The 23,473-nt window shown below is 41.5% G+C and overlaps 2 protein-coding genes across 2 annotated transcripts in view; one reads left to right on the forward strand and one right to left on the reverse strand.

Annotated features, from left to right (window-relative positions):
• The window catches only part of PTCD3 (pentatricopeptide repeat domain 3), a 31,603-nt gene extending 22,061 nt beyond the window's left edge, over positions 1 to 9,542 (reverse strand). Inside the window, 4 exon segments of the mRNA NM_001280214.1 lie at positions 4,624 to 4,669; positions 7,244 to 7,280; positions 7,378 to 7,430; positions 9,424 to 9,542. Of these exon segments, the coding sequence (NP_001267143.1) occupies positions 4,624 to 4,669; positions 7,244 to 7,280; positions 7,378 to 7,430; positions 9,424 to 9,527 (240 nt within the window). The 5' untranslated portion in view covers positions 9,528 to 9,542.
• Positions 9,543 to 9,889: 347 nt separating this feature from the next.
• POLR1A (RNA polymerase I subunit A) overlaps positions 9,890 to 23,473 on the forward strand; it is an 86,543-nt gene continuing 72,959 nt past the window's right edge. The window contains exons 1-3 of the mRNA XM_016948898.4: positions 9,890 to 10,072; positions 15,605 to 15,809; positions 17,016 to 17,165. Of these exons, the coding sequence (XP_016804387.1) occupies positions 9,996 to 10,072; positions 15,605 to 15,809; positions 17,016 to 17,165 (432 nt within the window). The 5' untranslated portion in view covers positions 9,890 to 9,995. The remainder of the gene's footprint in view (positions 10,073 to 15,604; positions 15,810 to 17,015; positions 17,166 to 23,473) is intronic.

Raw genomic sequence — 23,473 nt, forward strand, 5'->3', positions numbered from 1 at the left:
CTCTACAAGACTTGCCTTTAATTATGCAAGGCAAACAATGGCTTAAGCCTCCCTCCCCGTGGCTGATTTTAATATTTAAGTTTGCTACCACTGGGGACTGTTTTAAACTCTAGGTAAGAATCATGTGAATTAACTAGTCCTAACAGCAGAATCCCAGAATAGGATTTCCTCCAAAGCAAGGTCACTATCCACCCACGCTCAACTTCACCAAGAGTCCCTCCTCCAAATGGAAGATATCACCGTGCCCTCTGAGGAATCAACAACAGAACCTTCTCCCACGTCCTGTTACCCATTAAAATTGCTCCCTAAACCTGAGCATAATCAACTCTCCAATACCACCAGGGGCCCCACTGAGAAATGCCCCAGAATTGCTTTCTTTATTCTCTTCTGTGTCTGAGTGCCTTACTTGGGCCTTTATTCCAAAGCAAAAACTTATCCTATATCCTTAATGCTGTTTTACTGACTGGACTCCTCAGGGAGGGGGCACAGAAGCTTCCCTGCAGCTCTCAACGGAAAGCTGCTCATACCTGGAACCTGGAGGCAGTGTTTTATTTTGGACCTAGCTTTCTGCTACCCCTTTCAAAAACCCCTTTCCCTTGAGCCTCACCTTAGCAGCCCTGTTGTGAACTTCAGTTTTTATTTGAATTATACTAATGGAAAGCCAATGTTGAATTCTTAAGAGTGATATGATCCAGGGTCACTACAGCTGCTGAACTGAGAGCAGTGTGTAGGGAGGCGCAGTGGGAGACGACAGAGACTGCTGCAATTAATCCAGACTTGTAAGACGACAATAACCAAGGTGACTGGTCGTGATATCAGGCATCTAAAATTTTGATATTTTGCAGAAAAGAGTTAACAGACCTGAAACCATTATCCTTAGGAAGGTCTGCGTCCAAGGCTGGCCCTTGGCTGCCATCTGGGAACCTGGATGTCGGAAGGGTTCTCGCCGTTCCTAGAACTGCTAAGAATGGTTCACTGTGCCTAACCTGTTTGTACACCGTGTTTTGTGCCAAACACCTGCTTCCCTTCTGGGAGTATGGAAACTTGGTATAATATATGCCAGCCAGTGGGTGGTCTACATGGCCAGCCTCCCCTAAAAACTCTGGGCACTGGGTCTCTAATGAGCTTTGGTAGACACTTTGCATATGTTGTCACAAGTCACTGATGGAGGAATTAAGCATGTCCTGTGTTGAATCTTCTGGAGAGGTCTTTTGGAAGCTTGTGACTGATTTCTTTTGGTCTTTATCCAATGAGCCTTTTCTCTTTGCTGACTTTGCTTTGTATCTTCTTGCTGTCATAACTCTTAGCCTGGGAGTGGTCACGGAGACCTCGCACACACGTATCTTTTGAAGGGATAAACAAAGGCTTTGCTAACAATTCCCAGGATTTTGGCCTGAGCAGCTATAAGAATGGAGTTGCCATTAATGAGATGGCAAAGAAATATGTGAGGAATGTTTGGAGGGAAAGGGGTTTGGTTTTGGATATGCTAAGCTCTTTATCACACTCTCAAGTGGAAAGCTTTCCCATTCTCCACATAGCTGTCTTTTCTAAAATGTCTGCTTAGAATTCCTTTCCCCCCATCCTGGCTAACACAGTGAAACTCCGTCTCTACTAAAAATACAAAAATTAGCTGGGCGTGGGGGTGGGGGCGCCTGTAGTCCCAGCTACTCAGGAGGCTGAGGCAGGAGAATGGCGTGAACCCAGGAGGCGGAGCTTGCAGTGAGCTGAGATTGCGCCACTGCACTCCAGCCTGGGTGACAGAGGGAGACTCCGTCTCTTTAAAAAAAAAAAAAAAAAAGAAAAAAAGAATTCCTTTCCCAGTCTTGGCGATACAACCCCTTCTCAGTGCTACCTCAGTCTTCCCCTCTAGAACTACACAATATCTGTGTCTAATTCTATATCCAGCACAGTGCTTGATAAGCATCATAAGGGCACAAAATATTGTTGCTGAATGAATGGATAAACGAATAACTCTTGGATTTTAAGGGCCAGATAAGTCACAATTCTACACACAATTCTATAACTTCTTTGATTTGAAGGTGGCCCTGGGCCATTCTCATTGAAATGTTGAGAATATCTCAGAGGTCCATTTCTATGTTTACATTTCAGGTGCCTATTTATGGATAAGTGAGCTACTGAAAATCTCAATGCTTTGCAAGTAGGGAGATGTAGTAAAGTCCTTTTTCAGAAACTGGTAGAGTACACCAGTGCACATTAGACCCAACACTATCTTTAGTAGCTCCATCTTTATTTTATATTTAATTTTTTTGTGTGTGGCGGGGGTGACAGGGTCTCACTCTGTGGAGTACAGTGGTGCGATCCTGGCTCACCGCAACCTCCACCTCCACCTCCCAGGATCAAGTGACCCTCACCTCAGCCTCCCAAGTAGCTGGGACTACAGGCGCATACTACCACGCTCAGCTAATTTTTGTGTTTTTTTGTAGAGACAGGGTTCCACCATGTTGCCCAGACTGATCTCAAAGTCCCAAGCTCACAGGATCCACCCGCCTTGACCTCCCAAACTGCTGGGATTACAGGCATGAGCCACTATGTCCAGCCTAGTAGTTCCATTTTTAGATGTAGTTTAATATCTACAATAGAAGAACAATTCTGCATACTTGTAATAATCGACTTAAGGAGGATCAATATCCATACAGATACTGTGGCAGAAAAAAAGACTTCATTATTTTAGACTTTTCCCCACAGACGAAATTAAAAGTTTTTGGTTAATAAAAAATACAACCAAGCAGAAAGTTCCATTTCTGATGCATTTACCAAAGTTTCAGTGTATCTACCAGACTACAAACTCTACTCTTGAGTTGCCAACAGAGAAAATTTCATGTCAATGAAATCAACAATACAGTAGTAGCAGTAACAAAATACAATGTACCAAGAATTTCCTTTGTCCCAGACTCTGTCCTAAATCTTACGTATACTTAATTCATTTGTTAATAATTCCACTGCAACCTTGAGGTTTGGTGCTATAATTAACCCCCAATTTATAAGTCAGGAAACAGAAGTATCAAGAGGTAAAGTAACTTCCCTAAGATCATAAAGCTAGTTGCTTGGCTATTAAAACAAACCAGTAGGCTCCAGGACCCAGATTATTAATCATTACATGATTGTCAGCATGACAGGTACATTATTTCTCCAAGTTGGTATACTACAGCCAAATCGTCCCCTAAGAACATACATTTCAACAAGCCCTTCCAGGGATTAAAGATCACTGGTATGGTAGAAAAACACTGCATTTTGAGATAAAAGGCGTGAAATTAAGCCTTTAATTAAGGTTTTAACATCCTAACCAGCCACTGGCCACTTTCAAAACCTTAGCTTCCTCCTTTGCCAAATAAAGGGATTTGATAATTTTATTTTATTTTTATTTTTATTTTTTTTTTGAGACAGAGTCTAACTCACCCAGGCTGGAGTGCAGTGGCAGGACCTTGGCTCACTGCAACTTCTGCCTCCCAGGTTCAAGAGATTCTCTTGCCTCAGCCTCCTGAATAGGTAGGACTACAGGTGCCACCATGCCTCGTAATTTTTGTTTTTGTTGTTTTGGTAGAGACAGGGTTTCACCATGTTCACCAGGCTGGTATCGAACTCCTGACCTCAAGCAATCCGCCTCCCTCGGTCTCCCAAAGTGATGGGATTAGTGATGGGATTACAGATGTGAGCCACTGCGCCTGGCCAATAATTTTATTCTTAAAAAAAAAAAAAAAAAAAGGCCGGGCGCTGTGGCTCACGCCTGTAATCCCAGCACTTTGGGAGGCCAAGGCGGGTGGATCACGAGGTCAGGAGATGGAGACCACCCTGGTGAGCACAGCGAAACCCCGTCTCTACTAAAAATACAAAAAAATAGCCAGGCGTGGCGGCGGGCGCCTGTAGTCCCAGCTACTTGGGAGGCTGAGACAGGAGAATGGCATGAACCTGGGAGGCAGAGCTTGCAGTGAGCCGGGACTGTGCCACTGCACTTCAGCCTGGGCGACACAGCAAGACTCCGTCTCAAAAAATAAATTTAAAAAAAAAAAAAAAAAAAAAAAGTTTGGCGCAGTGGCTCACACCTGTAATCCCAGCACTTTGGGAGGCCAAGGCGAGTGGATCACCTGAGGTCAGGAGTTCGAGACCAGCCTGACCAACATGGAGAAACCCCGTCTCTACTTAAAATACAAAATTAGTTGGGCGTGGTGGCACATGCCTGTAATCCCAGCTACTCAGGAGGCTGAGGCAGAAGAATTGCTTGAACCCAGGAGGTGGAGGTTGCGGTGAGCCGAGATCGCGCCATTGCACTGCAGCCTAAGGCAACAAGAGCGAAACTCTGTCTCAAACAAAACAAAACAAACAAACAAACAAAAAACAGATGGGGGTCTTGCTACATTGCCCAAGCTGGTTTTGAACTCCTGATGTCAAGTGGTCTTCCTACTTTGGCCTCCAAAAGTGTTGGGATTACATTCATGAGCCACCTGGCTCAGCTGGATTAGACAATTTTAAAGAAACTTTCTAGACGCACAACAGTTTAATTCTGAGTAATGACGAGGTATGAGTATTAAATGTGTTATTAGCTGAGTTAAAAAGTGTGTTATTAGCCAAGTTTTAGGTTAAAAAAAAAAACAAAATCCTACTTACCCTGTTTACTGTGGACGCAAGTGCCTGAAGAACGGCTACTTTATCCCTAAAAATAAGAACCACAAGTTAATCCTCATCAGGGCTCTTCATAGCCACAAACTGAACAAGTGATTCTACTCTCAGTGTACTGGCCAATAACATAGTGCAGATCTCATCTGAAGCTGGTTATGTCACAAGGTCACTAGAATAAACTAGAAATTAAGAAAACTGCTGGTTCTTTCCCCTAGTTGGTACATGTTCCTCTCTTTGCCTGTCCTCTCTGGCCTGGTGCATAATGCCATAACCCAGGGCTAGTGATTTCCATCCCGCCCTCATAAAACTATCTGGCCTACTTCCTCTACCCACTTTCCTATGGATTCTTACTGCGGCTTTCGGGACTACTGTTGCCTTTACTATCCTAATTGGTAGCTCTTGATTCAGTTATAGGAGAATAAACCACAGGCTTCACTCTGGACCTATTGCATCAAAGCCTCCCAAGATCCATGGAGGACTGTCACACACACTCTTACTGAAATTCCCAGATGATTCTGATGCAACCTCCTGGTTTAGAACCTCTCAACCATATATAACGTTATGGTAAGAATTGCAGGCCAGCTGTCCACTGCACCTCTGAGTAGAGACCTTTACTGAACTATTAGAAAAGGCTTCACTGGAATAAATGACAGACAAGATAATTTGATCTCAAATATATTTGTGCTCCTATGTTAGATTTAATGTGTTTCCTTTCCAAAAGGGAATTATACCAAGAGTATTTTTCTAAATAAAGTTTAACGTAACATTCTTAAGACTATAAGTCATCTGAGAAAAACAAAAGTACAGGAAATTTTATATTTCATCAAAACTAATTCCCTGATGTACATAATATCCACTAAATTTTCTATCCACGTTTAGAAGTCACATTTATGTAATTTCAGCAAGTGTGATAACGACACATTCTCTCATCTCTCAGCATTCCTTCAGCAGATCTTTTATTGCCCTATTTAAGTCTTATCAAGTTAGCAAACTTTCCTAACATATTGAACAAATGGCAGTGAAAAAATGATGACATTCAGATTACTCACTAATTCTCTTTCTTTAAAGGGTTACTTTAAAAAGGTATCATACATTATCTTAAAAAAATAAACTAGAACATTACACGTTAACCTAAAGTGTCTGGTGTCATCTTGTGACCCCTCTCCACGATCAATCTGGTATTTGTATATCCAGAACTTTTAAAGGTATTTTCACACATAAACATCTCCCTAAAAAACGTATACACACTGTCATTCTGCATGTGTCTACATAAGTTTGACTGCACTATCCATGTTATTAAATATAGAGCTAATTAATTCCTTTCAATGTAAAAAGTTATTGTATGATAACCTTTTAAAATTATCCATTCACTTTTCAATGGGCATTCAGGCTGTTTCAACCTGTTACTATTCCCAAGTAATAAAGAACAGTCTTGTCCATGTATATATGCAAATGTTCCTCCAAAGTGGCTAACCAGTAAGGTACGCACATTTCCAATTCTGATTCTGCCAAATTTCCCTCCAAAGAGCTGTTCCAATTTACTGTCCCATAAACAAACGTATTTCTTCAAATCCTCTCTCTGCCAATACGGTAAGTTTTAATTTGCACTTCTTTTATGATCCCAGTTACCTATGCATTGACATCACTGGGCTCCCTGGCCTCCCTAAAATAATCACAATTCAGATTAATAAAGTTTTTTAAAAAGTCTTTTTAAATGAACCCAAGTCTTTTTTTTTTTTTTGAGATGGAGTCTTGCTCTGTCGCCCAGGCTGGAGTGCAGTGGCGCGATCTCGGCTCACTGCAAGCTCCGTCTCCCGGGTTCACGCCATTCTCCTGCCTCAGCCTCCCGAGTAGCTGGGACTACAGGTGACCCCCCACCACATCCGGCTAATTTTTTTGTATTTTTAGTAGAGACGGGGTTTCACCGTGTTAGCCAGGATGGTCTCAACCTCCTGACCTCATCATCCGCCCGCCTCGGCCTCCCAAAGTGCTGGGATTACAGGCGTGAGCCACCGCGCCTGGCGAACCCGAGTCTTTAGGTCACATAATTTTAAGACCTAGCTTTTTGAGGGGCCACTAAATGCGTTCAATAGGACTACACTGTAACAAGCACTTTTGTGAAGTTTTAGTTCCTGCATATTCAACAAATGTTGAATAAATGAGATGAGGCAAGTTGTTCAAGGATATATCCAGTGAATAAAAAAGCTAAATTTTGCTGTCCACACCATTTACTTTATTTTACCTCATTAGAGATAATAAAGACAGTAACTGTCTGCTCTTGAATCATATGAGAACTTCCTTGAAAAAAATTATTCTAATGATGATGTTCATGTATAACCATGTATTATTAACCACGTAAATAGTAACCCACACTAATTCAAAATCTCTTTCAATTGTTCTTTTAAGTAAATCTCATTGCTCATTCACTCACTATTCTCCACCTTTCCATTTTTTGTCCTTTAAACTCCTAGCTTCTCCCCGCTCAGCTACTCTCTTCAAGAATGCTCTCCTATTGCTCTTCCTGTCACTGTCTCCTTACCTAACCCTTATACTTCTCTCATAGTAAGCACTCAACCATTTGCTGAATGAACACTGATAGAATACTTACCAAGTTTTCTTTCTTGGAATTACTACTTCTTCAATCCCTAATGTAAAAAATAAAACATGAATCAGTTTCCTAGTACTACAATGGAATCCAATGTGTTGATATAAAAATAGAATTCAATATATTTTAAAATATACCTGTTACATCAGTTCCTTCAACCTTTGAGAGGGTTGCACTACCAGAATAAAATCTGCAAAAAAACAAAAGCCTTAAAGCTAATAGTCATTAATGAAGTACCCAGCTCACCTCCACCTATGTGTACTTTGAGCCCAAATTCTCCAATTATCACGGATTAAACTGGATAACTCATGTCAATGAACGCTGAGAAGACAGTCTGTACACATGTTCAATATCATTAAGGAATGGATACAAGATATGGACAAGACTGTCAAAACTTTTTTTTTTTTAGAGACAGGGTCTTGTTCCATTGCCTAGCCTTTAGTGCAGTGGTGCAATTATAGCTCCCTGAACCCTTGAACTCCTGGGCTCAAGCGACCCTCCTGCTTCAGCCTCCTGAGTAACTAGGACTACAGGCATATGCCACCATGCCCGGCTAGTCAAAATTTTTGGAAGCAAGCAATCTCATTACATAAATGGCAGAGAGGGAGGAAAGTTTTTAATAGCACTTGAACAATCTGGTTTGAAATGCAAGAACTTTCAACTTCAGGAACCCAAAACACTATGATGTTTAAAAGAACAATTCAGTGAGCTCTTGCTTCTATACAGATACTGCCCTGATCAGAAAGGACTACCTCACTTAAAGCAATTACAACATAGGGAAGATGACCCATGGCTTCTCATTCCACTTCTTTCAACAATCAAGAATGTACCAAATACATAAGGCCTGATTTAGACTTGGAATTGCTGATATTTTCTATTTTCAGAGGTTCAATATGAAATCCTTTTTAAACCAAAATATAGAATCATTGGCCCATGACTGAGTTTTTAAGTGTTCTGTTTAAGTGTTCTGATCACACTAAAAACACAGTCAATACACCACAGATAATGTGACGGTTAGTATCATCTTGTGTTTCCCCTTACTAAATGGCATCAGTAACATTCAGAAAATTGTCAAGATGTGATTGCACAGAAAGATACTTCCTCCAGTAGTATCTGGTTTCAGGTATCATTTAAAACAAGAACACCCCTCTACGTTAAGGACATTTCAGAAAGAGATCAACTCTTTCAAGTTTCTGAGATCAACTCTTTCAAGTCACACTATTTGTTTCTCATGACCTTAAAACAGAGATCACAGTTATTTTGAGAACGGATGCTGAGGGAGAGATTCTGCTTCAGGCAAAGAAAATGAGTAGAAAAATGCTAACGATGGCTACCAGGAAACGGAGGACTGGCATTGAATGGCAGCACAAAGGTTTCTGCAGTATCAGATGGAGTGGTTTCTCTTTCTTGAGGGGAACTAAGGGAGAGTACATATAAAAACATATTGTAAATTACATATCCCACTTATACCTCACAAACTTTTCGGATGGTTATTACCAACTCCAGTCTGCAGATGAGGAAATCTGTCTACTATCATCCAATTAAGCGAATGGCAAACACTAAACCTAAAATTAGGCTTCTAGCAAGTTTTCACTACAAATTACTGCCTCTCATATTCCCACAATGCCACTGTTTGTACTGAGTGAAAAAAAAATTACACAGATAGGTCATACATGTTCCAAGCTATAACTATCACAGATCAAAAGGGCATAGTCAGATCTTTTAGACTTTTCTGCTTTTACGAAAACCTGATAACTTCTTTAGCCAAAGTCCCCACGGTGGCGACCAGAGACTGCCTTTTATTTGGGAAGATCTTGTACGTTCTCCTCGCTCCTCCTGATTGGGTTAAAATGAGTAATGGCGGATAATTTTTAATTTGGGGTAGTGTTGCTAATAGCCACACTCACTGGAACGCAAGCTTCATGAGAGCAGGGTCCTAGCTTTGCGGATGGTGTTAACTACAGAATATTGCAAGCAACCAATAAGTATTTCTCTAATGAATAAATGCGTTGCGAATCCTATTTCAAAGGGCCACCTCCGCGTACCTGGTCTTAAGGGCACGCGACCGTTAAGGGCGCGCATGAGCAAACCATTTCATCGTGCCTACTTCCACAGCCAGCTGGGAAACACAGGACTAAGGTGACTCCGCGGTCTTCTTCGCGGATACCCTAAGCGTCTCTTACCTGCAGCTGCGTGCCTGTTCACACAAACCCGCCCGCCGACCCGTCAGCGGCTGGCCAAGCCTGCTGCGGAGCCCCAGCCAGCGAACAGCAGATACAACCGCCATCTTTGATTTCTCTGCAGAGCATGTTGGGAAAGCGTGCCTCGACCTTCAGGAAGGTGGGGCGCAGTGGGCGGGGAGCAGGGAACAGCTCCGTTATTGGCTGAAGCGGAAGAAGACGAAAGCAATCATAAAATGGGAGGTTGCAAGCTCATGGTTTGAAAGACTTCGTCACGGAAGCTAAAAGCTCTATACACCCGATTTGCCTCGGAGGAATTTTCCTAAATGATTATTTTGATGTCTTATATATCTTTGATTGTTTTCAGAACAAAAGAGCGAGCAGAGAGTCGTACAACTATTTGTTCCCCCCCCCATGTAGAAGTGATCTCATCCACGTAAATGTCGTTCCTGCGACCGCTTCCGCGCGCAAGCGCACGTTGAATCGCGTGGTGACTCCGGGCTTGAGGGTGAATTAAGAATAGGTGGTGAGTGGAACGTCTCTTGGGGTGTCGGAATTCAAAACGGACCTGGAGGATGTTGATCTCCAAGAACATGCCCTGGCGGCGGCTGCAGGGCATTTCCTTCGGGATGTATTCGGCTGAAGAGCTCAAGTAAGGAGTTGGTCGGGTAGCGTGCCCAGCCTGGAGCTTGAGGTCGGCGCCCTAAACTACGATTCCCAGAAGCGCTTGCGCCCAGTCTATCCTCTTGAGTCCAGGCTTGTCTGGCGCTTGTCCTGCTGGGAGCCGTAGTTCTGGGAACGTTCCTGGGCCGGCGTGGACTGCCTGGATAAGAGGCCGGTGGTGCTGGGGGAAAGAGTTTGCGCTGGGGTAGGGGAATATAAGGGTGGGGAGGGTCCTGGTCTGCAGCGTTATCATCTGCCAGTCTCCTCGTTAACTAACAAGCATTTGTGGAATTAACCATAGTGTACCTGACATGGTTAATTAGGCACGTAGTAAGTTTCCTCTTGTTTGTAAAACGATTGTCCTTCAAGTGTCAGTTCAGGCGTTAACTTCTCTTTGCTAGGACCCTGCTATATTCTCGGTCTGGTTGTTAAATCAAGGGAACTCTCTTTAGTCTTCATTTTGATCAAGGTAGCATTTGACATTCTCCAATGCACTCTCTTGAAACTTTCCTTTCTTCCAGAACCTTATTTGTCTTCAAGTTCTCCTATTTTTATGACAAATACTTCTACCTCCCTCTCTTCCTCTATCGATCTATAACCTCACAAACATTTATTGAGCATCCAGTTTTTTCCAGGCACCAAGCAGGCGTTAATGACACATTGGTGAGCAAGGTCTGTACCTCGTTTTACTCCTTAAATGTTGATGTTCTTCAAGATTATGTTCTAATAATGTTTTCTTCATGGTAAATATTGTCCCTAGACAATCTCACCACTTTCATGATTTATAGTCTCAAATTTAAATCCCCAACGCAAATTTATTTCCCTGATTTTCAGACCCATTTGTTCAGCTGTCTGTACATCTTTAATTGAGTTTCACACAGAGATCTTAAATGCATATCAAAAACTCAACATGGCCTAAATGCATATCAGAAACTCAACATGGCCGGGCACGGTGGCTCACGCCTGTAATCCCAGCACTTTGGGAGGCCGAGGCCGGCGGATCACGAGGTCGGGAGATCGAGACCATCCCTGGCCAACATGGTGAAACCCCGTCTCTACTAAAAATACAAAAATTAGTTGGGCGTGGTGGCGGGCACCTGTAGTCCCAGCTACTCGGGAGGCTGAGGCAGGAGAATCGCTTGAACCCAGGAGGCGGAGGTTGCAGTGAGCCGAGATTGTGCCACTGCACTCCAGCCTGGCGACAGAGCAATACTCTGTCTCAAAAAAAAAAAAAAAAAAAAACTCAACACGGCATCCCTCTTCAAAGGGAGGGGTTACTTACCCCTCCAAAATGGTGTACGTAGTGCAAAATAGTCACTAGAAACTGGAAAATTATTCTAGATCTCTCCTGACATCTAACTTATTTATTGGGCTCTTACTTTGTGTCACCTACATGTCTATTTGTTCTTAGTCTCCTTTTTCTCCCAATTGCTACTGTGTTGCCTCTGGCCCTTATCTCATATTTGAATTGTCTTTTCCTTCCACCCTCCCCTTACACCTCTCAAGTGCATGCTCCACACTGCTGTCAAAATTATTCTTGCAAAGTGCAAATGTAGTCATGCTACTGTCACCCTTAAAACCCTCCAAATGTTCTCCATTTCCCTCAGATAAAGTATATTTTCTTAGCATAGCCTGCAAAGTCTCCCATGATCAGACCAATGCTGATTTTAGCTATAACATCATCCCTTCTTCAGCCCTATTAAACCACCTGCATATTCCAGAAACCGCCATCATATTTCAACATCTGGGCCTTTCTTTAAGCTATTCCCTCTGCATGCAGTGTCCTTTCAGCCAAAAGGAGGTACTTCCCTCTGTCCCCTACCCAACATACACAACTGAAAGCTCAGTTCACCTCCCTTGTTTTGTGAGGTCATTTTGCACATGATACAGTTGTCTGTCATGGTGCTTTAGTGACTTTTTGTGCTTATGTATATTTGTCTTCCTCCACTATCCTTGAGCTTCTTACATGTGTCACTCTTGTCTTTTATCCTCAAGTCTGAATAAATGGATGAATAAACTCCTGAGCCACAGCTCTGATATCATTGGTAACAGTGTGCTAGCCCAGAAATTCCAATTATATCATCACCGCCATAAGTGGATACGATTTCATCCAAAAGCAGAAGTGTTTTAAGTTGCCTGAATTTTTAAAAAGATAATGGTGGAGTTTTCAAACAGGTTTAGAGTTGAGACATTTCAATAATACTGCCACCTTTTATTGTGCCAGGTTCTAATAGCTTCCCATCTCACTCAGAGTAAAAACCAAGTCTTTACAAATGGCCTGGAGGGGTCATTTCAGTCTCCTGTTACCTCTCTGATCTCACCTCTATTCTGGCTACCCTGACCTCCTTGCTGTATCCAGAGCACCACGGGCACACATCCACCTCAGGACCTTTGCACTCCCTGCTTCTTCCTCCTGTAAAACCCTCTGCCCAGGTGACTGTATGGCCTGCTCCCTCAACTCCTTCAGCCTTTGCCCAAGTTCCTCCTTAGTGGGCTTCTAGGACCACTTGCCTACTCTGCTCTTCCCTTTCCCTGCATTATTTTTCGTCATAGCCCTTTCTGCCGTCTAACAGACTATACATTTATTTTGTGTCTGTTCCCGTTCCTCCAATAGAATGTAAGGCCTGTAAGCATAGCAGTTCTTGTCTGTTTCCTTAGCACTTAACACTGTCTGGCACACAGTGAGCACTCTGGGTATTTGTTGAGTGTATGAATAGATGGATAGAGGAGCTAGCTGCTCAGTGCTTGGCACTTTCAGTCCTTAACGACACCCATTCTCAGTTCTTAACAACACCATTTGTGGTGGCACCTCCAGTAAAAAATTCAGGCCCAGAGAACAAAATGTCTCTCTAGGAAGTGGCAAAGGTCATCTTCAAACCTAAGTCTATTGATCTCAAACTCTACTGACTGGTGGAATCCTTGCTAGTTGCCCCTACTCTTCATCCCACTCCTGTAATGGTGGGAGGGACTTTCTCCTCTACAAAGAGAGAGGAACTTTGTTTGACACGGTATTTTCTGTATGTTATCTTCTAATCATCCCAATAGAGCTGCTGTGATGCCCAGACTTCAGGTGAGAAAAAAATTAGGTAGTTATCAAAGGATACAGTCAGCAGAGTGAAAGAGCAACCCATGGAATGGGGGAAAATATTTGTAAATTATATATCTGATGAGAGATTGATATCTAGAACATAAAAAGAACTCCTACAACTCAACAACAACACAAAATTCAATTTTAAAATGGACAAAGGACTTAAATAGACATTTTTCCAAAGAAGACATACAGATGGCCAGGGAGTATGTGAAAAGATGTTGAACATCACCAATTTTAGGGAAATGCAAATAAAAAGCTCCTCAAATCCAGTAGGGTGCTACTATCAGAAAAACAGAAAGTAGTAAGTGTTGACAAGGGTGTGGAGAAAGTGGAAGCTTTTTGTACACCATTAGTGGGAATGTAAAATGGTGCAACCACTATGGAAAACAGTAGGGTGGATTCTCAAAAAACTAAAGACAAAATTACCATGTGATCCAGCAATTCTACTTCTGAATGTGTATCCAAGGAATTGAAAGTAGGGTCTCAAAGAGATATTTGTATACCTATGTTCATAGCAGCATTATTCACAATAGTGAAAAAGTGGAAACTACCCAAGTGTCTATCAATGGATGGGTTGATACATAAAATGTGGTATATACATGCAATGGGATATTGTTCAGCCCTAAAAAAGGAAAAAAGTTCAACACATCCTATAACATGGATGAACCTTGAGGGCACTGTGCTAAGTGAAATAAGCCAGTCACAAAAGGACAAGTATGGTGTGATTCCACTTAATATAAGGTACCTAGAGTAGTCAGATTAATCAAAACAGAAAGTAAAATGATGGTAGCAGAGGAGATGAAGAATTACTGTATAATGGGTACAGGGTTTCAGTTTTACAAGATGAAAAAGGGTTCTGCAGATGGAGAGTGGTGATGGTAGCACAATGCAAATGTACTTAATACCACTGAACTGTACTAATTGAAACAGTTATGATGAATTTATATATATTTTATTACAGTTTCAAAAATTAAGATTAAAGAACAAAAGGTAAGTAATTTGTTCAATGTTACCCAGTTCAGGGTTGCAGGTGGACTCTAGATTTGTGGGAAGAGACCACACGCACAACTTTTGAGTTAGATCAAGTTTCTCATGAAATTAGCTTACTGGCAGCAAGGTGACCATATAGACAAGAGCCACAGCAGCAGATCTGCCTCCCTGTCGCCTTGGCCCTTAGAGTGACACTGGCCATGCAACATAGAATCTTCTGGAGCTGAGCAGCTTAGTTCCTGATAGACTAACATCGTTTTACACTCAGAACATGTCACCACTCATGAAAACTTGACACTATTTTTGTGCTTTATTAAAGGGAGTGTTTACATCATTAGGGGACTCTCGTTTCAACCTTCAGATTTCCTCTAGGCTGTCAGATTGGGATGGTTTCTTTGTCTTTATTTTCTAAATCAGAAAGGAGAAAATTGTAAAAGCAAAGTTAGCCTACTAAACATAGTTGTGTCCTATGGGAGCACCTTTCAAACCAAACATAAAATGTGATGAAACCTTTTTTAAGGTTTGACTAAATGTGTTTAATGTTGTCAAATTTACTATTTCTGCATACAGGGATTGTTGCATCACATTCCCTTCATTGAACTGGATGGGCTTTGGAGTTAAGTCTATTCCATATCCTGCCTCCCCCACATTCTGTTTGTGTTTGTGTCACCTGGATTCAATCACCTAACTTCCCTGAGCCTTGATTTCGTCCTCTGAAAAGTACATGTAGTGATGAGTATTTCAGAGGATTAAGATCAGGACTAAATAATGCGGCCAGGCATGGTGGCTTACTCCTGTAATCCCAGCACTTTGGGAGGCTGAGGCAGGCGGATCTCTAGAGCTCAGGAGTTCAAGACCAGCCTGGGTAACATGGCTAAATCCTGTCTCTACAAAAAAATATTAATCGAAAAATTGGTTGGGCATATTGGCACATGTCTGTGGTCCCAGCTACTCGGGAGGCTGAGGTGGGAGGATCACTGGAGCCCAGGAGTTTGAGGCTGCAGTGAGTCGAGGTTGCACCACTACACTCTAGCCTGGGCAACAGGAGTGAGACCTTGTTAAAAAAAAAAAAAAAAAGACAGAATAATGCTGCCTGTGAAGCAGTCAGTGTATAGTAGATGCTTAACTCCTTTTTATGAACAGTTTACCAGTGTACTTAGTGCAAGTTTTGTTCTAAATCTGTTTTTAAGAAGTTACCACTCGTTCATTTAGCACATATGTATTTTATGACTTATTCATTTAGCACATATGTATTTATTAACTATTGGGTACCAACTCTGCACTTAGTGTTGGGGTACACTAGTGAGAAAGACAGATTGTGCCCTCCAGAGCTATCAAGCAGGCATTAAATAATCACTTAACTATAGGTTTGTGCTGGAAAGGAAACATCAGAGAGGTTGGTAACTTTAGCTTTCCTCTTGGTCTTTTTTATCCCCTTAGGAAATTAAGTGTTAAATCCATTACGAACCCTCGGTACCTGGACAGCCTGGGGAACCCATCGGCAAACGGCCTGTACGATTTAGCTTTGGGCCCTGCAGATTCCAAAGAGGTGTGCTCCACCTGCGTGCAGGACTTCAGCAACTGTTCTGGGCACCTGGGCCACATTGAGCTCCCACTCACAGTGTATAACCCTCTCCTCTTCGATGTAAGTGCTGCCTTAGTTGTGTGGGTCTCCGGGCTGCTGGTGGGATTTGTGAGTGCTGCCTCTCTCCCACAAGAGTGGTCTAAGGAGGTTAAGCCCCAGGCACTCCAATGAAAGCATTCTGTAGAATGAGATTTTGAAGCTTTGAGCCAAATACAATAACTTCAACTTACCCTGTGGCCCTAAATAAATGAATATCAGTTTGATTCCAGTTGAATAGAGCCACAGCCTGATTCCGTTTGCGTGGAAGGTCGGGGAGAGTTCAGATTCATCCCCTACACCTTTTGTTGCAGGGGCTTTGTGCTCTTCAGAAATCTCAGTGGCACCTGCCTGGTAATAGAGAGAACTTCAGTGCTCTCAGGGTCTCCCTGAGCCCTTCAGGTGTCTCTATAGGCACTTGTGTGGTGGCAGGAGAAGCAAAGCCCCAGAAAGCCCAAGAGTGAGGTCAGAATGAAGCTCCTGTCTAGAGTCATGCTGGTACATTTTCAGCTTTTTATTTCAGCTAACCTCACCTCCAGGATTTTTTTTTTTAAGCTACACATATGTTGGTATACATGGACATGATTTTTGTCTGTTAATCGTGTTAAAGAGAAGTGTCTTTTTTTTTTTTTTAAAGACAGTGTCTCATTCCATCTCCCAGGCTGGAGTCCAGTGGCACGATCTTGGCTCACTGTAACCTCTGCCTCCTGGATTCAAGTGATTCTTGTGCCTCAGCCTCCCTAGTAGCTGGGATTACAGGCACGCACCACCATGCCCAGCTAATTTTTGTATTTTTACAAAAATTACGAGAGACAGGTTCATCATGTTGGCCAGGCTGGTCTCAAACTCCTGGCCTCAAGTGACTGGCCTCAAGTGATCCGCCCACCTTGGCCTCCCAAAATGCTGGGATTACGGGCATGAGCCACCGCACCTGGCTGAGAAGTCTCTTAATTAAATCTTGGAATAAAATAAAGATATTTCTCTACCTCAGGTTGTACGCCCAAAGTAAATTTCAAATCTAAATGGATTAAAATAAAACCTTAAAAGAAAATAGAGGGTAATATTTATCTGGTTCTTAAGATAACAAAGGCCTTTCTAAGCATGTAGGCTGAAGTAGAGTTTTTAAAGGAATAGACTGACTACATAAAGAAACTTGTGAGTATACCGAAAATCACCATGGCTACTGTGTCTCTTTCTAATATCCTGTTTGTTTTTATTCCCTCTCTTCAGAAGCTGTACCTGCTGCTTCGGGGCTCTTGTTTAAACTGCCACATGCTGACTTGTCCCCGGGCCGTGATTCACCTCTTACTCTGCCAGCTGAGGGTTCTGGAAGTCGGGGCCCTACAAGCAGTCTACGAGCTTGAGAGAATTCTGAACAGGGTAGGTGGGTAGTGGTGGTCACAGAAATCAGAAAAGGCAAAGTGGTGTGGGGAACAAGAGATGCTTGTATGTTGTCCTAGTTACCATGCCGATAGTCATCAGAACGTTTGATCTTTATATCTTATAACTGGATACCAATAGCTGAGTGTGAAAACAGGAAGCTATAAGAATAATAAAAGAAATGTTCATAGAAACAATAGTGAAATACCATTTAATCCATTTATGAGCTTTTTCTGATTTTCTGGACCAAGGATTCAATCAAGGTTTATTCAATCAAAAGACATTGCTTTTGATTGTTACATCTCTTTGATCTGTCTTAAAGTAGAACATTGTAATGTAGAAAATTCTTTTTCATGATACCGACTTTTTTGGAGACTCAAAGCCAGTTGTCTTATAGGATTTCTTACATTTTAGATTGTCCGATTATTTCTTGTAATTAGATTCACATTTTGGCAAGAATACAACCTACATGATACAGGGTACTTTGTATTGCATCATTTAGGAGGCATATGTCAGGTTGTTCACCTATTGGTAATGCTTACTTTGTTTACTTCTTGTGTTTGGTTTTTTTGGTCTTTTTTTGTATTAACACATAATATTTACACATATTTTATGGGGTACATAGTGATGGTGTGATACAGACAGTGTATAGTGATCAGATCAGGATAATTAGTGTATCTGTCCTCTCAAACATTTATCATTTCTTTGTGTTGCGAACATGCAATATTCTCCTTCTAGCTGTTTGAAACTATACTATTGTTAGCTATGGTCATCCTATAATGGTGTAGAACACTAGAATTTATTCCTCCTGTCTAATTGTAATTTTATCTCCTTTAACAAATCTCTTCCTGTTCCCCTCCTTTCCCTACCCTACTCAGCCTCTAGTATTCTCTATTCTACTTTTACTTCTATGAGATCAACTTTATTTTTGGCTTCCACATATGAGTAAGAACTTGCAGTGTTTAACTTTCTGTTCCTGGCTTATTTCACATAATGTCCTCCAGTTCCATCTATGTTGTTGCAAATGACAGGATTTCATGCTTTATTATGGCCAAATAGTATTCCATTATGTATATATACCACATTTGCTTTATCCCTTTATCTATTGTTGGACATCTAGGTTGGTTCCATATCTTGGCTATTGTGAATAGTGCTGCAATAACTATGGGGGTGCAGTTATCTCTTTGATATAGCGATTTCTTTTCCTTTGGATAAATGCCTAATAGTGGGATGCTGGATCATATAGAAGTTGTATTTGTAGTTATTTGAGGAACCTTCATATGTTTCCCGTAGTGGCTATACTAGTTTACATTCCCACCAACAGTGTATAAGAGTTCCCTTTTCTCCACATCCTCACCAGCATTTGCTTTTTTTTTTTTTTTTTTTTTTTTTGTCTTTTGGGGATAGCCATCCTAATGGGATGAGATGAAACCTTATTGTGGTTTTGATTTGTGTTTTCTCAATGACTAGTGATGTTGAACATTTTTTCATATATTTGTTGGCCATTTGTATGTGTTTTGAGAAATGTTTGTTCAGATCATTTGCCCATTTTTTAATCGAATTGTTTGGGATTTTTGCTGTTGAGATGTTTGAGTTCCTTACATATTCTGGATATTAAGCCTCTGTCCCTAAGATGAATAGTTTGCAAATATTTTCTCCTATTCCGTAGGTTGTCTTTTCACTCTGTTGACTGACTACTTTGTTGTGCAGAAGCTTAGTTTGATATAATCTCATTTGTTTATTTTGGCTTTTGTTGCCTGTGCTTTGAGGTCTGATTCATAAAATATTTTTCCAGACCTTATATTTAGGTCATTGATCAATTTTGAGTTGACTTTTGTAGAGGGGAGCAGTGGAGATCTAGTTTCATTCTTCTGCATATGGATATCTAGTTTTCCCAGCATCATTTATTAAAGGCACTGTCCTTTTCCCCAATGTATGTTCTTGGCACCTTTTGAAAAAATCAGTTGGCTGTAGATATGCAGATTAATTTTTGGGTTCCCTGTTTTCATTGGCCTTTGTTTCTGTTTTCATGCCAGTATCCTACTGTTTTGGTTACTACAGCTTTGTAGTATATTTTGAATTCTGGTAGTGTGATGCCTCCAGCTTTGTTCTTTTTACTCAAGATTGCTTTGGCCGTTCAGGGTCTTTTGTGGTTCCATACAAATGTTACAATTTTTTTTTTTTTTCTCTTTCTGCAAAGAATGTCATTGGTATTTTGATAGGGATTGTACTGAATCTGTAAATTGCTTTGGGTAGTGTAGTAATTTTAACAATATTAATTATTCTGATCTATAAGTATAGGATGTTTTTCCATTTGTATCCTCTCCAGTTTCTTTCATCAGTGTTTTGCAGTTTTCCAAGAGTCTTTCACATCCTTGGTTAAATTTATTCCTAGGTATTTTTTTGGTAGCTATTATAAATGGGACTGCCTTCTTGATTTCTTTTTCAGCTAATTCATTGTTTGTGTATAAAAATGCTACTGATTTTTTTTATCCTGCAACTTTACTGAATTTGTTTATGAGTTCTAAGAGGTTTTTGGTAGAGTCTAGGTTTTTCTATATATGAGATTATGTCGGCTGGGTGCGGTGGCTCACACCTGTAATCCCAGCACTTTGGGAGGCCGAGGCGGGTGGATCATAAGGTCAGGAGATCGAGACCATCCTGGCTAACACGAAGAAACCCTATCTCTACTAAAAATACAAAAAAATTAGCTGGGCGTGGTGGCGGGCGCCTGTAGTCCCAGCTACTCGGGAGGCTGAGGCAGGAGAATGGCGTGAACCCGGGAGGCAGAGCTTGCAGTGAGCCAAGATCGCGCCACTGCACTCCAGCCTGGGTAACAGAGCAAGACTCCATCTCAAAAAAAAAAAAAAAGAAAAGAATATATAATCTGTAAACAGGGACATTTTTACATCCTTCTTTTCAGTTTGGATGCCTTTTCTTTCTCTTGCCTAATTTCTCTGGCTGGTTACTTTTGGATAAAGTGGGGATGACCAGATCTCTATTGTAAAGAGATACTTTTTCATAGTTAATATTTACATTAGAATTTCTGGTGCTATTAAAAATACCTTATTTAAAATTTCATTTTGTTTGTTGATATGTAAAAATGTTATTGATTATTTATGAAGCAACGTGGCAAAATTGTCTCATCAATTCTGACAGTTTATCTGTAGATATTTTTAGATTTTCAATACAATCCTATCTGCAAATACTGGCCTTTTTGTTCCTTTCCAAGCCTTATATGTTTTCTTTTGATGGCTAGGATCTACATTACTGTGTTGAAGTGGTAGTGGGTATCTTTGTCTTATTTCTTGTCACATAGAAAAGTTGTTCCCCTTTCCTCTTCTCCTCCCTCTTCTTGGATGCTTCAGTCCCGAAGACATTAGGTGGGCGGAGCAAGCTGGGATTCCCCAAAGAGACATGGCCTAGTATGTGGTGTCTGAGCCACAGCAGAGTGAGCAAAGCTTCGTGGGAAGGGTGTCCCTGCACAGGGACTCAGCCAGAGCAGAGTGAGAGGGGATCCCTGCAAATGTGGGCAGCCCTGTGCGGAATACCAGAGCTCGAATAGGGTAAGGAGGATGTTCATTTGGAGATAAAGACACAGCTTAGAGTGTGAGAGCCCAAATCAGGTGAGAGGATGCCTGTGCAGGGTGACCCAGCATGGGATGTATGAGCCCAAATATGATAAAGAGGGGTCCACAAGGAGGGTGGGCTCATGTGGAGCTTGAGCCCAGTTTGGGTGAGGGCTCCACACAGAGGAGGGGATGACGGCGGCAGTGGTGGGAGAGTGGTTACATACGGGGAGAGAGAGAGACACGTTGATGAATAAGTACTTAATTGATCGAATACATACTTAAGGATAATGGGGGCCACGTTTTAACTATCAGAGAAGAGAGTTACAAATATATGAAAGAGAGAAGACAGAATTAATCCTGTATTGTTAAAATGGAATTAAAAGTTCGGGTGTAAAGTGTGTGTACACATGTATTTTCCCCTGGCCCTGTCCCTGAAAGGGCTCAGAGGAGTGATAGCACCTAGCACCCCCTTCTTGTTTTCTAAATACCATTCTCCACTAAAAAACTTCTTGGAGAAATAGCTGATCTAGAGCTGGGACAGAGAAAGTATAAGACCAGCCTGGAATGTCACATGCCAGAAAGGAAGTATGTGCTCAAAGAACGATGGGACATGTCCAAAGGGCACAAAAGCCTGTGTGAAGGGCCCACTCTGGCCAAATCTAGGACAGTTTGAGCATCATAATAAATGATGATACTAAGTGATTATAACCCATTGAATAAAGTAGGAATCCATGAACCTACTTTTATGTTGATATAAATGAAAGAATGAATTGAGTGACTGAAAGTTTAACAGGCTACTTACGTACTTTCAAAGTACCCTCCCTCCCATACACACACATAGTCTTTTTTAATTACAAAGGTCAGAGAGAGAGAATAACTTTACCATGGAGAAGACTTCTTGCCTGGCAGTCACCCCCTTACTCAAGTGATCAAAGTGAAACATACCTGATAGGACCAATTGAAAGAACACAACATCGCTTCTGGATATTCCTGCCAAAGATGCGTTAGCCGAATCTGATCATGAGGAAACATCAGACATGCCCGCAATCGAGGGATATTCTATAAAACTTGCCTTTAATCTTCAAAACTGCTTATGACTAAAGTTAAAGACTAAGGAACTATTCTAAACAAAGGAGACTAAAAAGTGTAACAGATGGCTCTAAACTGGATACTTTTGCTGTAAAGGACATTAGTATTATTTTGAGACAGAGTCTGGCCCTGTTATCCAGGTTAGAGTACAGTGGCACTATCTCGGCTCTCTGCAACCTCTGCCTCCGGGGTTCAAGCGATCTCCCATCTCAGCCTCACGAGTAGCTGGAACTACAGGCATGCACCACCACACCTGGCTAATTTTTGTATTTTTTTAGTCAAGACGGGGTTTTGCTGTATTGGCCGGGCTGGCCTTGAACTCCTGACCTCAAGCGATCCACCTGGCTCAGCCTCCCAGAGTGCTGGGATTACAGGCATGAGCCATCACTCCCAGCCTGTGAAGGATATTATTAAAGGAGTTGGAAAAATTTGAATGTTGTTTGAGGATTAGAAGGTAATAATTTATCAATGCTAAATTACCATTTTTTGATGATCGTATCATGGTCATATTTGTGAGTGTCCGTGTTTATAGAAAATGTTCACCAAAGTATTTGGGGTTGTTGGTATATCACATCAGCAGTGTACTGTCAAATGGTTCAAGAAAGATAGATTTCTGGAAATACTTGGAATTTTTCTATAAATTTGAGATTGTTTCAAAATATAAATAAATTATGCCCTTAAAATAGGGAACCCTTTTGACATTTCACTATTAAGTATGGTGTTTACTGAGCTTTTAATCGGATTAAGGAAGCTCCTTTGTATTCCTATTTTGCTGTGGTGGCTAAATATTACATTTTATCAAATACCTTTTCAATATATACTGAAATTTTCAGATAATTTGGCTCCTTTTAAACCAGCTAACATGGTGAATAACTCCATTCCTTTCCTAATGTTAAATTAACCTGGGATTCCTGGGATAAACCCAAATTGTTTATGATATATTACCTTTTTAATATGTTGTTGAATTTGATTTCTTAATGTATTACTTGGGATTTTTGCCTCTGTAATCATGAGTGACATTGGTTTACATTTCCTTTCTCCTATTGTCTTTTTGGGTTTTGGTATCTAGATTATGTCAGCCTCATAAAATAAGTAAGATAATTCTTTTTTTTCGAGAGAGAGTCTCACTCTGTTGCCCAAGCTGGAGTGCAGCAGCACAATCTTGGCTCGCTGCAGCCTCCACCTCCCGGGGTCAAGTGATTCTGGTGCCTCAGCTTCCCAAGTAGCTGGGATTATAGGCATATGTTACCACGCCCAGCTAGTTTTTGTATTTTTAATAGAGACAGGGTTTCACCATGTTGGCCAGGCTGGTCTTGAACTCCTGGCCTCAAGTGATCTACCCACCTTGGCCTCCCAAAGTGCTGGGATTACAGGCATGAGCCACTGTGCCCAGCCGAGTTAGATAAGTCTCTCTTTAAAAAGCCCTGGAGGAGATTGGAGACATAGTATGCCAGCAGGGCAGTGCCACACATTTCTCTTCAGCAGGTGTCCTCACAGGGACTAGTTGTCTTTGGCTCCCCACATGACAGACGACTGCTCAAACGCAAAGGAACGAGATCACATCAGCGGCTATGGGAGCCCCCCTGGCCTAGAAGCCCCATCTCCCAAAAAGGAATCAATATCGTTTCTAACAGTTCCATGGGCTGT

The sequence above is a fragment of the Pan troglodytes genome, chromosome 12 (genome assembly GCF_028858775.2).
Source record: "Pan troglodytes isolate AG18354 chromosome 12, NHGRI_mPanTro3-v2.0_pri, whole genome shotgun sequence".
Taxonomy (NCBI): domain Eukaryota; kingdom Metazoa; phylum Chordata; class Mammalia; order Primates; family Hominidae; genus Pan; species Pan troglodytes.